Genomic DNA, 21234 nt, shown 5'->3' on the forward strand with positions numbered 1-21234 from the left:
AGTTCAGATTTTGTTAATCAAATCAGGTGGGAAAAATACTGAAATCTTCTGCCACAACCAAAAAAAAAAAAAAAAAAAAAAAGCCCTTCTGCTGAATATTGTGTGGATTCAAAACTAGCAGAAGTGCTCCAGCTTAGATCAAACTTGGCCACTTTGGCATTATTGAATATTGTGTGGATTCAAAACTAGCAGAAGTGCTCCAGCTTAGATTAAACTTTGCCACTTTGGCATTATTTTTAAATAGAATCTGTAGTTCTGACTACAGTCACTGACCACACACTAACTTCAAATACGTAATACTAAGTAACAGAAAATAATCAAAAGAAAATGCTGTGTCTTCATGCAATGCTAAAACCAGAGCTAAAAGACCTTACAATTTGTATAAATATGTATGTCTATTGCCAGGTTATATTTTTGGTTTTTATTCTGATCATAAATTACTTCCCATTGAAACACTAGAAATAATAGCATACTTTTAAGTTGGAAGTAAGACATATGATTTGACTGAATGTACCAATGGAAAAGTTTTTGATATGTACAGTGTGAGGCAGTGAAGCTGTAGTGATACTGAGAATGTCCAGACAACATCTAATGATACGGTGCGATGGTGATATGTTGCTATATAGTCAATGGTCAACCATTGCATGATACAATGCTGGGATGCTAAGCAAATGTGATATGTTGATATGACGTAGATAGTGATGGACAATAGTTATAAATAATATCATGATACAATACTGGGATACTAAGTCATCATGATGGGAATGTGCTACACTGAAAGCAGTAGCTACACGACACACAATTTGCTCATCAAATTTCATTAAAAAAACAAAGACAATACTGGTAATACACACATTAGATCTCAATGTTGAGAGATTCTGATAAATAAAAAAAAAAAAAGCCAAAACTAAAACAAACAAAAGTTCTTTTGGCTTCATGGTCAAATAAACAATAAAAACGCCTTCATATATTCTAAATAGTGTTTAAACAAAGTATAAGAGAAATAGTCGCATTTTAATAGTTCCTTCTATCATCATGTGAATTATTATTTTTCTTTGAACTTTGAGATTCTCATTATTTATCAGTTCAATAAAATTATTACATTATATCCAGCTGAGGTCACGTATCTGCCAACCTATAGCACAAGGCCAGGATAGGTGATGCAGCTTTAGATAGACTAGCTAAAGACGAGCTACACAGAGTCTGCCATAACACAAGAGTACATCAGCTTATTGATTTTGTATGTGTGTTAAGTACATGCATAACATCCTTTGATTGTAATACAAAAACTAAAATCTCATTACTGTATTCTTTGGTTACATTTGCCAGCAATTTCCAAAGTCTCCAAGATAACAAATACATTTTTACTTTCACCCTTCATGTTCCACAAGTTAGATTACAGCTAATTCTTACAGTTTGTGATCTCAAAGCCAAGATACAATTTTAATAATTGGGCGAAATTTATTTGTGAACTCCATCTGCGTAACATAACTCTGAAACAGAATGAACGTTATGATAGCGTTCAATATTACCTTACTCTCCTTTATCTGAATGGGCATAAGAGAACACAATAATGAGGTCACAGCAAGGATATTTGGCGCCACTCCAAGTAAACAAAATGGTCATCTGATAATTTTGTTATGTGTGCCAACAAAACAGAAAAATGAGCTGGCCAAATACAGTACACACGGGACAACAGGAGCAATGGAGCGTTACATTTCTTTGTTGTCTTTTTCTCCACAATAAAAAAAACAAACAACTTTAATTATATTTCCAATCCTACATAAAGGGGATAAGGGGAGTGGGGACAAGATATTTAAATACATGTGCTTACAAATCTAATCAAATGGTAAGACAGAAGCAAGACTTCAAGTTTAAGCAAAAGTTTAAACTTCTGCTAGTCAAGTTGCTAGAAATACAAATTTTATCAGATACTTTACTGGATGCTAGCAAATGAGAATGTATACACTCCATTTATTTTTCATTAGCTTTAACTACGCCAATGCCAGAAACCTTTTTGTGCTTAGTGTGTTGTAATTAATGAAATGGAAATAATGTTTAATATGAACTAAAGGGAGATAATGTGTAATATGAACTAAATGTTTTAGATTGGGATTGGATCACAACAAGACTTCCTATTCAGTTCTTGTGGTCTAAAGGGCAGATGATGTAAAGGTCATCTGTTTCTGCAGCCTATGGTTAACGAGGGTGTTATGTGGCCAGGATTAAGGGGTTAGGGTTATATGTAAGTTTTAGACAACTAACTACTGATTTTTAATAATGCTTTTATTTTCTTCTGCCGTCCTAAGCTAAATTTTTTTCTTACTTGGTCATATGACAGGTCAGCTGATTTCTTTCTTAGAATTAAGACTAAATGAGTGACAAGATCTATTTTCAGTCCTTAGTCCAAGGCGATCTATAGGTCATCTAATGACCAGTCAACTTTACTTTTCCTAACAAATTTCAGGGTGGGTAGACTTATGGGCCCCTCCCCCTCTAATATCCAAAATCCCAGTCTTCAACAGGATTCGAACCGGAGACTCCTCAGTTCAGACACCCTGTCCCCAATTTCAATCCATAGAAAGAACATTTGTCTTAACAGCACATTTAAAATGCAAGTAATATAGAACTGGGCATTGCTACAAGTGAAGTATTTTACTGGAGGAAAATATAAATTTAGATTTACAACTCCACAAAATGATGATGTGACCATACACAGAGAGGGGGAGCTTACAAGAGACTTTCATTTTTACTGGCAATATTTGTAAGATATAAAACAAAAAATGAATATATAATGCAGTCTTAATTTAACGGCCAGTTCTTAAAAAAAATACTGTCGCAAGATATAATGAAGATTGCTAATGTTGGAGAGATAAGAGAAACAGGTGTCAAATGTAATTCAACAAAAAATGTGTTCCTGAGAGTTATATGTATAAATCAGACTTAACCAAAAGCACCTCCACTTTTTCTGATTCGTAGAAAATATGATTATAAAAAAAAATAAAATTAAAAAGTAAAGGGACTAAAACTATTAATATACTAGAAACAACGTCATGTTCTGTAAATTCCTATTAATAAAAAGATAACTACCGAAGATACAAGAACCATTGGTTTAAAAAAAATATTTTCAAAAATGTTACTGTAGAAAGTATTTCCCCCAAAACAATTATAGTATTATATAAATTGTATATTTGTGGGTTTTTTTGGTTGTATGTATAAATTGTGTAAAAAAAATTAACACATTGAAATTAAAAAAAAATCAAATACAAACAATAAAACCTGTCATGGCCATACAAACACCAAAAATAATAACACCAAAATGACATTTCACTGAATGACAGATACTTAACTATTGGTTGAAACAAAAAAATAAATTATAATCATTTTATACAGTCAGATAAAAAGTAAGTAATGATCTTAATTTTAAAAGAAAAAGTTTAAGTAACTAAACCATTAGCGTAGTATGCCAAAAATAAAACAACAAACTAAAAAAAACAACAACAAAAAAACAACCTATTGATCATTGGCAGAGAAACAATGCAGAACTTCACAGCATTCAGGTATATTAGTTAGTTACAATAAATCAGCTTTTACTGGATCTAAAAATCTTTTTTTTTTTATTCGGCAGTTTACAAATAATACATAGCTAGTCCTCACGCAAGTTTTACAAATGCATCAGTTTTGAGTGCAACATTTCAAGCAGAAAGTTATACACTTCAAATGTTCACACAAACTTCTTGTGGTTTCATAAATACAATTTTTAATTAAAAAAAACTCGGTGGCAGACAGCAGCATGTTTGGTTGTCCATGAATAAATTAACTGAACAGGAATTGTACAGACCTATATGTACATGAGAGGGTGTATGTACAAGAGATTTATATGTACACTATTTGACACAAACATCTTGTACAATAAGCTCCATCAACAAATTAAATGAACTGTTTCTAATGCCCATGTACTCGCTCACTGGTAGCCTACTAATAATCATTTTTTATTTTTCAAGCTAAATGATTAAAATGCTCTTTTTCAATCTCACCTAGCTATAAGTATGTTCTAATGGCTAACTCTCTCAGACATTTAGATATATTTATGGTTAAATACTTGTTCAAAAGATACCCTTAAATGTCATCAATTTGTGAATAGTGTATATCATTTATAGGGTTTCCAAACAATTAATATTGCACAATTTTAATGCTTTCAAACAGGTACAACTTATATTGAATAACAAACATTAAATACTATTATAAAATAATTTTTTTTTTAATTGACCAATGTTAAAAACTAACATTGTAGACTCACAATATTAGTCTAATAGTGTAGTAAGCAAATAAACAAAAAAGTTTACCGAACTGTTACCTAGCAGTTCAAGGGACTGATCCTTAGCATGTGGTGGCCAACCTTTTTTGGCCTAAGGGCCATATAAATTTCTGATACACATCAGGGCCACATCACCACAAAACAAACAAAAAAACAACAACTATGGAACCATGCCTTTTTGGCTTCATCTTGCATCGTAGCCTTTACGCTCTCTCACAAATATCATCACTCTTAGAGATGGGTGGGCTTAGGATATTTTCTTTCCGCCAAATACCCAATTAAAAAAAAAAAAGAAAGAAAGAATCCAACATAAAAAAAAATATAATTAGATTTATACCCTACAAACGAGTAATGAAATAAATAGAGAAATAAATTGACATAAACTGAGAAATAATTATAAATGATGAAGTGTACAACATTTTGTTGTACAAATACTGGCAATGTAACATCTTAATGTACACTATAACTCTCCTTTTACTGTACATTATAACCATATATATAAGATGTACAGTAACGCAAGTCCTACAACTATACTGGGTTACACAGAATGTGTCAGCAATTTACAAAAACACAAAACGTCTGTTCATACATGTACAAGGAGCATGTGTAACAAATGTCACAGTCAGCGCAGCAAACTTAAAAGGAAATAACCAGAGCGGCCTTCCAAGCAGGATGGTGCAGCATCTCATGCTGGACATCTTGTTTCACTTTTCACCAGGATTCACAACTCAGCAGCAGCTGAAAAATAAAATAACTTTATTTCTTGGGGACGTCAGTAGAAGCTGAAAAAAGAAAATTGAAATCTATTTTGTTTTCATGTGTAGACAAGCCTGGGTAGCTATGTGTATAGATGCTGGCATTGATATTATATAGGGCCAATATAAATCTATATTTCATTTCAAGCTGTGAGTGAAGCTGCTAACATTCTGTATCACAATGACTTCAAATTTAAGAACTTTTACTTAACAAGCAAAATCTTTATTTTAGCTTCACTGAGGGAAAAGAAACTCAATTAGAATGTTCATATTAAATATCTCTAGACAAAACATAATTGTTTATTACACTTAGCTATGACTCATCTGGTGGATGCAATATATTTCTGTAACTTCTAGGTATCTCATACTAAAACCTCATCACAAATGAAGAGATTAGGAATAGAATTAATACAACAATTGGACCCAACGGTACCAAATAACTACTGGTGCTGTAACAAAACACAAGCTTAAACTCTATGGCCATATCTCAAGGTCCTCAGGGCTGGCATAGACCTTCCTTCAGGGAACAGTACCAGGAAAATGAAGAAGAGGCAGGCTGAGAAAGCGATGGGAAGACAAAAAAATGAACAGGCATGTCATTGAAAGAAATTCTATAAGGCTAAGACAGGGAGGAATGGAGAAAGACAGTTGACAATTCTTGTGTGGTGCCCCAACGGTAAATCAAACTAAGAGATAGGTGAAGGTGAACTTCAGACAAGAGAAATTCAAATTTCGTTACAATGGAGAATGATTGGGTGACATCTACAGAAATATTTAATTTCCTATGCACAGTTGTTTTTCTTTCTTAGCTTTGTGTTTTAATTGCATAGAACAGTGCACAAGATGGTGTGCACCTTCTGCACTTTTGATGATGATGTGCTGTGTCAAAAGTTTCCCTTTCAGACCTTGTGGTCTATAGGGCAGATAATGTGAAGGTAATCTGTTTCTGTAGCCAATGGTTAACGAGGGTGTCATGTGGCCGGCACAACGACAAGGCGCCTTTACTTTTCCCCAACTAATGTCAGGTACCCATTAGAGCTAGGTGAACTCGGAGGCGCCTAAAGATCTCGAAATTTAAATCCAAGTCTACACTAGGATTCCTAGTTCAGAAGTCAAGCTATTTTTATTTAATTGTTCAGATAATGAAATCTAAGTACCCAGTAGAAGTAATTTTGTAATTTAACCTCTTAAGTCAAATTTAACTCACCAGTGATAAGAATTGGTTTTAAAATATCCCCAGCAAAAAGCATCTTATAGAAAAGTAAAAGATTAAAATATAAATGCATTATTATAACAGCCCAAAAACATTTTTAAAACTTTTTAAAAGTAAAACAAACTCTATAGAAAACTTACTGTGGAGAGTTGATTTTCTTAATTGGAAGTCCACTTGGTCTGACAGGTTTGTTGCGTGGGTTGGCTAAAGACTCCTGGGAAATTCTTTCAACTAAGGGGTACTTGGTAGAATCTGCTGGCACGTGCCCAGAGGGGGCACTCACTGCTCTCTTCAGAAGATGGTCATGATTATTCAACATTATGTTCTGTCCCAGCCCATTTGAGACAGAGGTCAGATTGGTATCAAGCTCGGGGTCTGGTGAGAGGCTGTTGTACTTTGTGTGGTTAACCGACGCAGAAGGCTTCAGCACTTTTGGGTTTGTCACTATCCCATTTCTTTTCAGCCTCATGTCTGGACTCTTGTTGCCTAATGACGCTCGGCCCATAATAATTCTAGCCGGGTGGTCAGAAGCTGGGGAGATGGAGTCTGGTTGGTAATGATGTTGACGAGAACCGGAACTGCTACTGCTACTACTATTTGTGGCAGAGGCAAAATTGTGGCTGTTGGCAGGGTGAGCAGGATTCCTTTGCCAAACTGGTTCCTCCACAGAGCTCATCATGTCAGCATGAGGGTTGGTTATTATGTTTATCGTGGCCGAGATCCTCTCTTGCTTAGAAGAGCTGGATTTTATGGGTGAAGGGGCCAGGATATTGATGTTGTGCTGATCATAAGCTGCCTGCCGATGAATAACAGGAGTTCCACACGGAGAGTGCACAGGACTTTGGGGTTCACTCACGGGGGAGAGTACTCTACTGATTGGACGGGAGCGGTTCTTTCCCATAGAGCACTGCTGCAACTGTTGTGTGAATGTGAGACACTCACGGTCAAATCTGGACACATGACCAAGTCCGCCCTGGCTACTTTGGTTAGTGGACGACGTCACAATGCTGGATGACTTGGAGGATGAGTTATTAGAATGGTAAGACTTTCTTCTGTCTGACGAAGACTCTGGGGAGGTTGGGTGAATCATGTCTATTCCTTGTGAACCGATGTAACCAGAAGAACCAACAGGCACGGCCTTAGTTCCGGATATTGGTGTGTTTGTTTTAATGTCTCCACTGGAGGTGGAAGAGTTACTTCTGCTCTTGGCACCGGTAGGAACTATTGCTCCAAAGTCTTCCAAAATTTTGCAAACATTGGTGTGATTACTTTTTAAAGCCACTCGATATGGAGTCCTACCAAATTGATCTGCGTGGTTTGGGTTAGCATGAAAACTCAACAATGTCCTGACCACATCCTCGTGGCCCTCTTGCGCAGCAATGCACAAAGCTGTAGCCCCTTGGTTGCAGGTGTGGTCAACCTCAGCCCCAGACTCTAGCAACAGCTTGACCACTGCCTCATGACCCTGCCAGGAAGCCGACTGGACAGCTGTGCGCTGGTCATTGTCGATAGAGTTGACCACAGCACCATGTTTAAGTAAAGCTCTCACAACATCCGCGTTCCCTTGCCAGGAAGCCACATGCAGCGCTGTTCTGCCTTCATTATCTACTCCCTCTATGTTAGCACCGTTGTCCAGAAAGATCTTGGTCATCTCAAGGTTGCCATCTAGAGCTAAAACATAAAGTGTTGTCCTGCCATCAGCATCCTTATAGTCTATATCAGCGCCCATTGCCAGAAGATATTCTAAAACCTAGATAACAAAATGAATTCATATATTTAGAAAGATATAACCAAGTATAAAGAAGCAATAATTTTTATATTTATATCATTAAATCATTTTAGATTTCACCAATGCAAATGTGATGATTAAAATAAATTCAAATTTACTAAAGTACATTTTTTACTGATTAGGCAAATTTTTTAAAAAGGGAGCATCGTCCACTTCTGTAATAAGGAAAATGTTTTAATCTCTAAGATCTTATTGGTGTCTAAAAACATTAAAGTATAGCAATGCTTTTCAAAAAAGGTTTCCAATAAATTCAGAAGATACATGACTTGATTTGTAATTGTTTGGACATTTCTTCATAAAATTTTTTTTTTATGTTCTAGCCAAAACCTCCTTCAGGGGGTGGCAGCAGGCAGGGTTCGAATTCAGTACTATTGGAACAATGTTTAGAAGTGTAAACCACATGACCAGGCCATCATAAATGTTGGCAAAATCATGGTTATCAATTTACTCTAACAATGATGATTTAAAGAAAAAGTTTCACATTAAATATGTAATGAGCAGGTTACTTCATCTTCCAGTAATATATCCCTGGTAGAAGCAGAAGTGTAATTTAGGTAAATTTAAAGCCAGCAAAATACATTTTTTAAAGTAAACTAATAAAAAGGTTGAGCAAGGTTATATCATTCCACTTTTAAACATACATTATAAATACTCATAAAGAAACAATAATTGAAAAAAAAACATTTCTTATTTCGTATGCTGGGAAAAACTCATACAAGCTCAAAAATGGTTGTGAAAGGAGCATAGAATACCATTAACAGTTCACAGTTTACATTCTCTATTAAATATATAGATGACTTGATTTTAAACATAAATGGTTACATTATAAAAATTTTATTTTTTAAAGAATTGTCTTTTTAGAAGGTTATATATATATATATATATATATATATATATATATATATATATATAGAGAGAGAGAGAGAGAGAGAGAGAGAGAGATTTAGATATAACCAGTGGTCAACCACATTCCTGCTACAAATTTCCCTGTATAATATCACTGTTTGCTTGTGTAAAAAACAACCACTAAGCCATAATTTATATGCTGAATTTTTGTTTTCAATGTATTTTTATGTCATGCATAACTTTAAAATATTTTTTTAGTGATATTTTAACACATTTCTGCTATGTTAAGGAAAGTAAAAGATCATACTAATTTATGAAAACATTTTATAATCTTTCTGCTTTAGCCAAACTTTAAGTAAGAAATAATTATTTTATCCTAACACACAGCTAACTTGCCTGTGCATGGCCTTCTATAGCAGCCACCCGTAAAGGGGTCTTCCCATCATGAGACCTGTGATTCACATTTGAGCCAGCCTCGACAAGTCTTTTGGTCACCTCTAAATGGCCCTCTTGTGCTGCCTGGATAAGTGCAATCCTCCCATCATTGTCAACCTCATTGGGTTTAGCCCCTTGCTCTAAAAGCATGTGACATATCTAAGACACAAGACAGAATACAAAATACATTTTCATCAATACAAAATTCTTTTTATCTAAATTTGTTTGGCTTTAAACAAGGTACAACAAAATACAAGTTTATAAATAAGTACCTACAGCAATGTTTGACTTTTGAAGCTCTATGTGTGCCAACATAGATGTATATAATATGTTAAGTAGTAGATACGTGACAGACGGACGGATCAACATAATTTTTTTCTCTTTTAAAAGAACTGTCTGTAATTTTTAAATTAGATTTTGAATCTTGATATAACTCCCTATGAGGTCATTTCTGAGACACCCAACTCTATGGGTGCCATCTTTGTTCTTTAATATAGTATACTTTATGAAACCTATGAAGATAAAGTGCTTTGAACAAATGTTCCATGGACAGGACATACTAAATCTTAATTTTTTAATTACAAAGAAAGATAGGATATTTTAAAATAATGAATTGACACTAAATAAACTATATATAATAAATTAATTAACAGATTACTAATAACATTAAAACTATACTACACTCATTGGAACTTGACAAAATAATGCTAACTATTGTTTAAGAGGGGGGCACAGTGGCTGAGTGGTTAAGCACTTGGCTTCTGAACCTGGGGTCCTAGGTTCAAATATCGTGAAGACTGGGATGAGGAACTTAGGGATTTTTAGGACATCCCTGAGTCCACCCAACTGTAATGGGTACCTGATTTTAGCTTGGGGAAAGTAAAGGCGGTTGGTTGTGTTGGTCACATGACATCCTGCTTGTTGGCCAAAGAAACACATGCCTTTAACATCATCTGCCCTATATAGTTGTCTGTAGTAGTATAAGAATGTCAAACTCTAGTGAATACATTATTGTTCAGCTGAGTAAAAAAAAACATTTCAGTTTGCATTGGACACATCAGTTGTATAAAGGGAACTGCTGTATGAGAGACATGGTTCTGACTATAGATAATGTTTACAAGTAAAGTTCCCCTTGCAGACAATGCAATCTATAGGGTAAATGATGTTAAAGGCTCTATTTCATAGAAGCCCAAAGGAAAGAGGAAGAGGGGATGGCCCAGAAGTACAAGGTGCCAAGATCTGAATGCAGATGCCAAGTAAAGGGGCAGAAGCTGGTTGGTGACTTATGCCCCTGATAGTATCACAGGTAGAGATGAGATGATGTAACCAATCACAACACAAAGATTTAAGAGAAAGTGATTAATAATCTCACCTGTAGATGCCCTTCATAAGCTGCTAAATGTAATGGTGTCCAGCCTGAGTTATCCCTGTGCATTTCATCTAAGCCCCTGTCCAAAAGTTGCCTGACCACAGACTCTGAGCCCTGGGCTGCAGCAACACAAAGTACCGTCCTCCCCTCAAAATCTATGTGATCCACAGCGGCTCCCCAGAATAACAGTTGCCTGACTACTTCTTCATGCCCCATGGAAGTAGCAGCCCAGAGAGGAGTTCTGTTCTTATTGTCCACATGGTCGGGATCAGCATCCCACTCTAGCAACATGTCACACACACCGGGATGACCTTCATATGCTGCCACAAGTAGAGGAGTGCTTCCATCTTTATCAGTGTGGTTGACCTCTGCACCACGCTCAAGAAGTAGGCTTACAACCTTTTCATGACCCTCACTGGCAGGCACACACAAACATGCTACGCTGAGGGCAGTCCTGCCATCCACATCTTCATGATCAATGTTAGCCCCGTGGTTCAACAGCTGCTCCACAATCTCCACATGGCCCATATAGGCAGCAGCTATAAGTGCTGTACGCCCTTCATGATCAGTCTTATTCACATCCGAGTTATGCTCCAACAAAAGTCTAACAATGTCCTCATGTCCTCCCCAACAAGCTGCCCTCAGGGCTGTCCGCTGCTCAGAGTCGGCATGGTCGACATACGCACCTTTGTCAAGAAGTATGGACACAACTTTGGTGTGCCCAGCCCAAGCTGCTGAACGCAGTGCTGTCCAGCCTTCGTGGTCAGCATGATCAATGAATGCACCAGCGTTGAGTAAAGCGGTCACAATGGCAAAGTGGCCTTGCCTGGCAGCCAAAGTTAATGCTGTCTGTCCAGACCTGTCCTGCATCTCAAGAGATGCTCCCTGAGTAATTAAAGCTGAAACTTTTTGAATGTCTCCACGATAAGCAGCAGTATGAATCTGAGTTCTTCCATTGGCATCAACTTCATCTACTCCCATATTATCCATGTCACTTTCGATGTGTTCCACTGGCTCGGATTCAAGGCTGGTAATGCTAACCTCCATAGCTGGTGATCTTGCTCCAGCATCTGTCAGAAGCTTCAATGCTTTAGGGTCTTTAGGCATTCCAGCATACAAACATTTTTCCACACTTGCTCCTGAAAGCAACAACATTTGCACAAGATGCTCAAACTGAATGGGTTCAGGAAAATTTGCCCTGACAAGGTGAAGTGCCAATTCCTGAACACCAAAAGCATCAAGTTCCTTGCCATGTTTTAACTGTTTCATTGCAATCATTCCATGACCTTCACTTGCGTTGCACAGATACTTCTGAGTGCAATGTTTGACATCTAGCAACCATTCTGAAAAGCTATGATGAAAAACAATCTGCTCCCCATTTAAGCCATTGGTTAAAATTCGGCTCATCAATTTAAGTCTTCGATCAAATTCTTCTCTTGTGAGGTCAGCCTCTTTGACAAGCATACATTCATAGAGTTCGTCACAGGTCATTGGAGTCCTAGAAGCCAAAAGAACATTCAAAAGAGGGTGAATTTTAACGACATGCTTTTTAATAAATAATCTCTGACAAAGCCATAAGTATAGACCATTCAGTGTGCCAGGTATTTCTCTAACTTCTCTAAGCATTATGAAAGACTCTGCTACTCCGTCTAGCACTTTTTCAAGGTATAAAAAGCATCCATTACTTTTTATATGAAGCTGATTCAACATTTCTGCAGTGTCTCTACTCAAATGCTGTCTGAGCCCATCCTCTGCATCTAATCTACACAAGATGTACTGCTGGACATCTCTGACAACGTGAGATTTCCTCAAGTCATCTAAACTCAGCTTCCTGAAACCTGTGAACATCCGTGTCACTGCCTTGCTCTGCTTTCGTGCAGAACACACCAGGAGGAGCCAAGGTGGAAAATTAGCATTGTGTGCAGCTAGAAGTTCAGCAATGGTCTGGCTGCAAGTACCTCGTTCACTCACTAGCTGCAGGTAAGATTCATCAATGGAGTCTACCCACAGCATCAACGTCTGTTCAGGAGGTTCAGAAGAATGCAGTGGTTCTAAAAATGCTATTTTAAATGCTTCGTCTGCATTGGCTTCACATTCCACTGGGTCTATTATCTTTTGTATATGCGGTGACATCACTTGGGAGTTGAAATCTTTTATGAGACCAGACTTTGATACCTGGGAGACTAGATTTTTTATAAATGTCACCACTGATAATGAGTTGGCATCGTGAGCCTGGCAGAAGTGATACGCCAAGACTCTGGACTTAAGGACAGTCTGCTTTCCTGGAGATGTTGGCCAAATCAATTCACACCCCAGGGCAGTTTTTCCACTGCCAGGGCCTCCCATCACAAGAGTTCCACATGTCTTGGATGTTGACCTAGTTTCCAGGCAGTGCAGAAGTTTGATGAATGCCCATTCTCTGCAGAAGAATCTTTTCCCTTTCAACAAACAGTCTGTCATTTTCATACAGACTTGTTTGTGTTGAAGGTATGCTGAATCAATATCTAATCCATTTAGAAAAGTTGTCAAATAGATGGCGTTATTTACAACACACTGATTGGCTTAGATCAGGGTATGTCATCCATGATTAGGTTCAAGTTACAAGTTAATCTAGTCAATCAAAAGTAGGCTGGCCTTATTCAACATCATTACATTCTGTGGGAAAAAAAAAGATAAAACAAAATAATGCAATAACTTAAGATTCACACCATATATATAATAGGCCTATAGATTTCAGATCTAAAAATCTATTGTTATTATTATTTATAAAAAAAAATAAACTATTTGGATTTCAATCTATATTATAAAGTAGAATGTGAGGGGTATGTATGTATGTATGTTACTTATAGACATCAAAACCGCTTGACCAATCTTGATAAAACTTGGCAGGAATTTTCCTTGGGTACCAACTTAGACCTTAGTGAATGTATTGTAGCCCTAAAACAAATGTAAGACCCTCAAAAAAAATAAAGTTGTCCGACTCTATTACAGCTATAGTATTTTATGGATCTAGGCCATGTCTACAATGTTGACATGAGAAAAGATAGAAAGGATTTAGACCTAGATCTAATTTTAAGAAATACACTTTGCGCATATAGTTTTTTACTTTGACGCATGAAAAGACAAAAGAAGATCCATTGATTTCATTATATAATAAAATTAACCTTCAATTTTGTGTTTCAAAAGCATTTTTTACATTAATTAGTTCCTTATATCTGTGATTACAGATTTCCTGACGAACATTCTTTCATTAGACAATTCAGTTAAAGGCCTAGATCTATATTCATTCATGAATCGCGTACTAAAAATTATTTCGTTTTATTGTTACTTTATAATCCCATCCCTAGATCTAAAACTCTAATTCAACACTAAGATGATAAAACTTCTCTTCGCACAGATAGTCTTATACTTTAACACATAAACATATTAATTAAAGTCCATTCATTTCATATTTTGATCAAATAAACATTCAAATTTGGTTTTCTAAAGCTACATTCGTCTATGAAAGCTGCGAAGCCGAGTTGAGATAGGCCTAGATCTATATTCATTCATGACTCGCGTACTAAAAATTATTTCGTTTAATTGTTCACTTTATAATCCCATTTATTTAACAAAGCTATCGCTCTTTTCGTTTTTAATAGATAAGAATGTATCGACTTCGGGTAAACCATTTTCGCAAAACTAATTTTATTTTCGTAGCGAAAGAGAAATAACGTGAAAGGATCATTAGCTACGTTTAACATACATCTAAATCCAATCCACTAGATTATTCAAAAGCAAATGTTTTAATTTTAAAAAAAATTGGATTTAAGCCTATTAGCTATTTTTACATTGACACATTCGCTTTACTTATTACATTATTATTTCGTTTAATTGTTTACAAAACTCTCTCAGTGACTATATCGACAGTAATGCGCAAATAAAGACCCGCGGGTCGCGGGTAACATATGTCTAGTTTACTATAAAGTTGAAACTTTGGTGTTGATATCTAGATCCAGATCTAGATAGAATGGTAGAATCTAGATCTAGACTAGTCTTATTTAACTCTAGACTAGAGTATTTGCCTTCTATTTGGTTATTATTATACTAATTATAGATCTAGTTAGATTACCCAGTTCGATATATAGAAAATAGAACCTTTATCTAGATTTAGCCTCATAGGTTATAGATCTAGAATCTAGTGTAAGTATAGTGACAGTATAGTCAGTGGCTAGTAATAGTAGTATTGATAGAACTATTAGTTATATTAGTTACTAGAGTATATATAATATACTTTATAATAATAGATTATTATATTAGATAGGGGACTGATACGGCCTAGATATAGTTATAGATCATATACTAGATGATAGATGGTACTATGGTAGATCTAGATTTAAGACGGTATTCTAAATTCTAATTGTCATAGAATAGATTACAATAATACTATTACTATTACTAGTATTACTACTACTAGAAAAGTAGCTTTAGTAGGCCTACTAAGACTAACGACTAAGGCTACTACACATCTATTTCTATTATGATTCTAGATTTAGATGTAGATCTAGACGTCAAATTTTTCTAGATCTAGATTTAATATTTACTAGAGATTCCGATTCTAGTCTAGATCTATTGGAATAATTATAAACTGGTGGATTTAGAATAAATGAAAGTATTGAAAGGAAACACACAAAGAACAAACAACGACTGGCTCTCCTATCAACGCATCCCCTTTGTGTGGACCTCCAACACAGCGCGACAAAACACGGCGACACATTTGTTGACCCCAGCACACAAGAAACAAGGCAGGTAATCCATCCGATCTAGCGACGCATAGACCTAGATCTACAAGAATCTATTCATCTACATTCTACATCGACTACATCTAGATCTATTATATTTTTTCTATACCTATAATAAACCGTAGACGTTCATTTATCCACCATGATCATCCCTAACGGGCACCCTCATTCTTTTATTTTTCTTCACAATTCCTCAGATTGATTTAAGGGTAGCCTACAGGCTAAAACAGCTAATAAATGTAGCTAGATTCTAAATTTAGAAAGGAACTATGTGGGAGAACAGACTGAAGCCACGATGCTGAACTTGACGAAACTGAGGGCGAATTGATTTTAGGCACTTTCCAGATCGATACGGTGTCTACTTATTCTATTACATTACAAATGCCATGAAAACAAAAGGAGGAGGCGGGTGGATATAGGGTCTGACGAAGCAGAATGCCAAAATGTTGATTTAATTATCACTGGTTAAGAATTTTGGTTGTTTCATGGCATGGTGAAAGGCGCAATTTTAAAAGTGTTAAAGTAAAAATATTTCGAAAGACATAGGCCTATACAGATGTAGGTCTTGCACAGATACCCTAATAGATGATTTTTTCTTAATCGACCACCTTTGGACAATGGCGTTATGCTTAAATTGTCTTGGATGTGGCAAAATATGTAGGTCACAGCTGGGGCTGCGTATTCACGGGAAATACTGCATTTCTCATTAATCTTCGGACTCAAAGACAAACCTTATTAAGCGTGTAATATAGCCTATAGATTGTGAGTTTAGATCTGATACTGATTCGAATCCATCGAGAGGACATATACAATTGCATATAGTTGCCAGACATTTGTATGCCCCCCAAAAAAGAGTAGGCTATACGTACAGAAAATAAAGTGAGTGTATGTGTGTGTGTGGGGGGGGGGGGGTGAAAGCAAAAAGGACCAAAATATAGTATCGTAAATTACAGGCTGTAAAACTATGAATATTAAGTAGGCCATATTTCCCAGACTAAGCGACAATCTCTTGCAGAGGCGTAGTTATTTTTTATAGGGTGGGGGGGGGAGGGGGAATATTTGAAAATCCTCCCGGGCCCCCATTTTAGGGGGGCCCCAAAGGAGTGTTTTTTTTTACATTAAAAATTAAATATTACACAAAATTCAGGGGCCCCTAAAGAGGTCACCCCCCCTCTGCGCCCCCAAACGATGGAAAATTCCTAGCTACGCCCCTGATTTCTTGGAATGTGCATATAACTTACAGTTAGAAGAATGCCTATGAGTCAACGGAGATTGTATAACTCCACATTATGCAACGACAGTAGGCCTGCTGATCAGCTAAAGCTATTTTTCAAAAGAAAAAGTCATAGATCTTCAGGAATATCGAATAACCGCTTTCATGGTCTTTAATTTACAAATAGTGTAATAGCGTTAATCAATTCATGAACAGTACCCGAATTTATGCCTACTATTTGGCAACACAGGCTCTAGCATAAAGGGTTCCAGGGATATTTTCAATCCTTTTGAAGAAAGAAAGAGCAAAGGAAGGATATCTTGAGGTTGATCACAGGAGGCTCTATATAGCATAGGGCCTTATCTAGCCTAAATCGGGTACCTGTTTACCAAGGTTATCCTTAGTAGTAATAAATAATAAAACCGATCTGCGGAGAATGGGTTAATGCTACTATGATGTCAAGGACCCAAAAAACACGAGATGTGAAGGATATTGCTTCAGATATTCCAAGTCCTAGTAATCAGATCCGTAATCAAAGAAATTTTTTTTTTTAAATTTTTATTTGAGGGATAATGCTTCGTTTCGTTTATTCTGGGCTCATACGTTGGGACACCTACCGCAGATATTAATTTTTACAATGATTTTTTGTTTGAAATTCACTTTCCAAAAGGTTACATTGCAAAACAATAACAACAACAACAACAACAACAAAAAAAAACGAATTTCATGGTATCACAACAACAAATGTAAAAACTTTGTTCAAAAATAGTTCATAGTTCTTGCGTTCATTTGCTGTCCTATTCTCCCTCTCTAGACATGTGAAGTCCGCATACATCCCATATGGGCTTACATCTCACACGAAATGCAAGATCTTTGGAGTTTTGAAGGTCAATGTCTTTATTTACTAGTAAAGTCCAACATTTCTGGGACACATACACACTATACACACACAGAAGTTTTTATGGATGGTGTGTTGTCAGTACTCATTTTTTTTTGTTTCACTTTCCAAAAGATTACATTGAAAAAAAAACAAAAAAAAAACAAACAAAAAAAACAAACGAATGTCACAGTATCAGTCATTTAAAGGAATTTATGCATTCTAAAATCGAAAAGTGTGAATGTTTTGCTTTATTTTACTACTATTGAATAGACTTATATTTGGTAGACAGGTTTTAAAATGCGTTTGTCATAATAATAATAAAAAAAAAAGAAAAATGCTACACTTCATTCTATCATACAATGAAAAAAGAACTACAGGGACACTTTATAATGAATAGTCCAGTTAACATGCCTGCATAAGATTTTTTTTTTAATTTAAAACTGCGAAACTGCGCCGAAACTGTTCATATTTAATTTTTTTCTTTTATTGATAAGGCTTGTCTTCGAGTTCGAAGATTAATGAGGAATGCAGTAATTCCCATGGCTACGCAGCCCCAGCTGTTACCTACATTTTTTTGCCACATCCACGGCAAGAATAACCATTGTCCGCCTGTGGTCGATTAAGATTTTCTTTTCGCCGTCTGCGTCTGTCCTCGGCACTACAAACAGCGATGTTCTTGCAAACACAGTCACACATTTAACAGTACATACCATTGAAGCTATATTGAATATTCATAGGATAATGCGGAAATGATGGTCAAGATAGGCGGATATCACGAATCTGTACATATATGGGAGTTTTTATGTAATATATAGTTCGTCCATCGTGATTCGATGATGACCACTTTGAAATCCAGGTGGCTGAGGGCTTTGCACTGGGGTTTTATGCCTCCTCATGTGGCTGGTGTGACCTATGTGAGCCCGGAATGTTCGGCCGCACACTGGGCAGGTTTTTCCAGCTGGAGCTAGTGTCGTTTGCCTTGCTTTTCTTCTCTGGCGATTGAAAGACTTTATTAGCTCTTCTCAATTAAGTGGGATAAAGAGTCAATACCACAAGACTTTAAAGATACCACAAGCGAAAAGGAAACCGCCAAATCTGCGACCACCACAGAGGAATATCTCTTCTCTCTATTGCTGGGAAAATCCTTGCACGCATCCTACTAAATAGGCTCATGCAACACCTAGAACATGGACTACTACAGAAAGCCAGTGCGGCTTCAGAAAAGAGCGTGGAACCATTGACATGATCTTTGCAGCAAGGCAGCTCCAGAAAAAATGCCAAGAACAAAATTTTATGTAATAGTTCGTCCATAGTGATACGATGCTAACTACTGGGGGCCGAGGGCTTTATGTTACGGTTTTGTGTCTCTTCATGTGGCAGGTGAGACTTACGTGAGCTCCAAATGTTCGGCTGCGCAAGTTATTCCAGCTGGAGCTTGTGTCGTCTGCCTTGATTTTTTTATTATGGCTCTTCTGCATGCGCTGTTCTCTTCTGCAATTTTCGCGCCAATTTTCACAGTGCGGCGTCACGATGCTCTATAATGATACTCCATCTCCCAGGTGGTAGGGTCCATGTTGAATGCTTTTAGAGACGTTTAAGTCTCTGAAATATTTTATTTGTCCACCTTAAGCTAGTTGTCCTTCCAATAGCTGGTCGTAATTGAGTATTTTAGGGATTCGATAATCGTCTATTCTGTAGACGTAGCCTGCCCATCGCTAATGAGTCTGCATCAGGATTGTGTAGATTCTTCTTAGGCTTGCTGTTCGGATGACTTCAGTGTCAGATATTTATTCTTGCCTCTTAACATTCAGCTTTTATAGTCATTGATATGTTAACACATAGTTGCTACTAATACTAATTGTTGCAGGTAGCCAGGCCCAGACTTTGTAACGTAGTCCTGTTTAAATTGACAACGGAGGTCCCGTTATTATGAATTAAAAAGTAGCCATCAGTTTCCCGCACTTTCAGCTAAAGGTGTAAGGGTGTACAGGAGCGAGGACACAAGGATGAGGTAAAGGCACATTCTTCGTTCCAAATGCTGGGACAAATTTGTACAAGTACAAGTACTCCTTCTTCCCTAGTGCTATTAGAGCAAAGAATGGGTTGCCTGAGCTAGCCATGAAAACCAGTGACTTGGCAGAATTTAAGTCATTGGTTAACATGCATGGCTAGATGCATGACGCGTAAGACGAAATCATCTTCTTTTTTTTGAAGTAACGTCTGTATTTTATAAGATAAAATAAGATAAAACAGGTTCTTGCGAGGGGTCCCGGGATACTTCTTATCTTTTATCTTTTAGTTACGAAAAATTATTGTTTAAAGTTTCAACTTGATTCGAGAATGAGTTTGAGAGAGATAACGTGTGCACAATGTGTACCAGATAGACAAAGTAGAGTTGTTTTTTTTAAATTCTATAATTATGCCTTATTCTCGGGATGGAGAGGGACAGCTGGATTGCAACTACCCCTTCTATTTCTATGCTAATCAATATCACGAAAATAGAAATTACACTAAGTCCATGAAAACTGTTTTACATGTAAGCCTACTTATACCAATTACAAAACAAGATTTGAAAGACTTAAATAGATCTTCAATACAAATTTTCTCGGATGCAAAACTTTTCAGTATCAGCAATCATAATTGGAGGGGACAACCTTCTATTCCAAAAAAAGCTATAAAACAAGTGGCCCTCTACCAGGGGCGGACTGGCTTTTTGGGCAATCGGGCAAATGCCCGGTGGGCCGGCACCGAATGGGCCGGTCTGGTCGCGACCAAATCCCCCCACCAAAAATCCTGGCTAACCCCAAGGCACAAGATATGACATACCATTGTGGGCTGGTTTATATTGTAATGCCCTGGCCGATTTTGATACCCAGTCCGCCCCTGCCCTCTACCCTCCCCCAAGTTCAGAAAAATAATTAGTTCTACCTTAAAGGAATGGTGCTATGCTTAACCTTCCTCACCCTTTATTTTCCTTAAAAGCCAAATTATAACTTCTCTTGAGTTGTGAATTTAAAATATCACAATAGAACACAGTTTCTGTTTCCTCAAATTGTAGTACTTACCTGGCACAGGAGGTACCATGATCAGCAAGGTCTCCCAGGTCGAGGCAGCACTTTAGGCCTCTGTTTCCACAGTTTAATCTATATCTATTGGAAGTATTTTTTCTTTATTTGTTTATTTGTGTTTTCTTTGGAGTTTTGATTAGTTTGGATTTTACGGTTTTAAAACTTTCTTGAGTCAACCGTTAGGCTCCCGACACTGAAATCTTGGTTGAGTTGATCTTGACGGTCTCTGTCTATGAATTCTTAAAGTATTTTGTGTATTTTTTGTGTATTCATTATTGGATTATTGTGTTATTCTATGGATTATTAGTGTGACGTGAGAAGCCCTTTTATTTTGGTATTCACTTTACACACTCCATAGTGTTTATACTCTAAATATTTTATTTTTTTGTTCACTCGTGTATTCACTCTACACACTCTATTCTAGATATTTCAATTTTTTGTTCACTCGTTCATCTTTACTTCTATTTGATTTACTATTTACTATTTGATTAATTCATTTGAGTTTACATTTATTTACACAGTCATGTCAATAAAAACTTTCTTAATTGAGAAGAAAGACTTGGAAGG

General features: G+C 36.6%; 1 protein-coding gene across 3 annotated transcripts in view; it reads right to left on the reverse strand.

Annotated features, from left to right (window-relative positions):
• Positions 1–2137: 2137 nt before the first annotated feature.
• Positions 2138–21234, reverse strand: part of LOC106063601 (ankyrin repeat domain-containing protein 50-like) — a 38499-nt gene continuing 19402 nt past the window's right edge. The window contains exons 1-5 of one of the 3 annotated variants that reach the window (XM_013222008.2): positions 15396–15535; positions 10729–13380; positions 9318–9515; positions 6427–8036; positions 2138–5100 (exon numbers count right to left, since the gene is read on the reverse strand). In XM_013222008.2, the coding sequence (XP_013077462.2) occupies positions 5091–5100; positions 6427–8036; positions 9318–9515; positions 10729–13191 (4281 nt within the window). In that variant the 5' untranslated portion in view covers positions 13192–13380; positions 15396–15535 and the 3' untranslated portion in view covers positions 2138–5090. Of the gene's footprint in view, positions 5101–6426; positions 8037–9317; positions 9516–10728; positions 13381–15395; positions 15536–21234 lie in introns of those variants that run through there. The other 2 variants (XM_056039109.1, XM_013222007.2) reach the window with 2 other exon arrangements.

The sequence above is a fragment of the Biomphalaria glabrata genome, chromosome 8, assembly GCF_947242115.1.
Source record: "Biomphalaria glabrata chromosome 8, xgBioGlab47.1, whole genome shotgun sequence".
In the NCBI taxonomy this organism is placed as follows: Eukaryota; Metazoa; Mollusca; class Gastropoda; family Planorbidae; genus Biomphalaria; species Biomphalaria glabrata.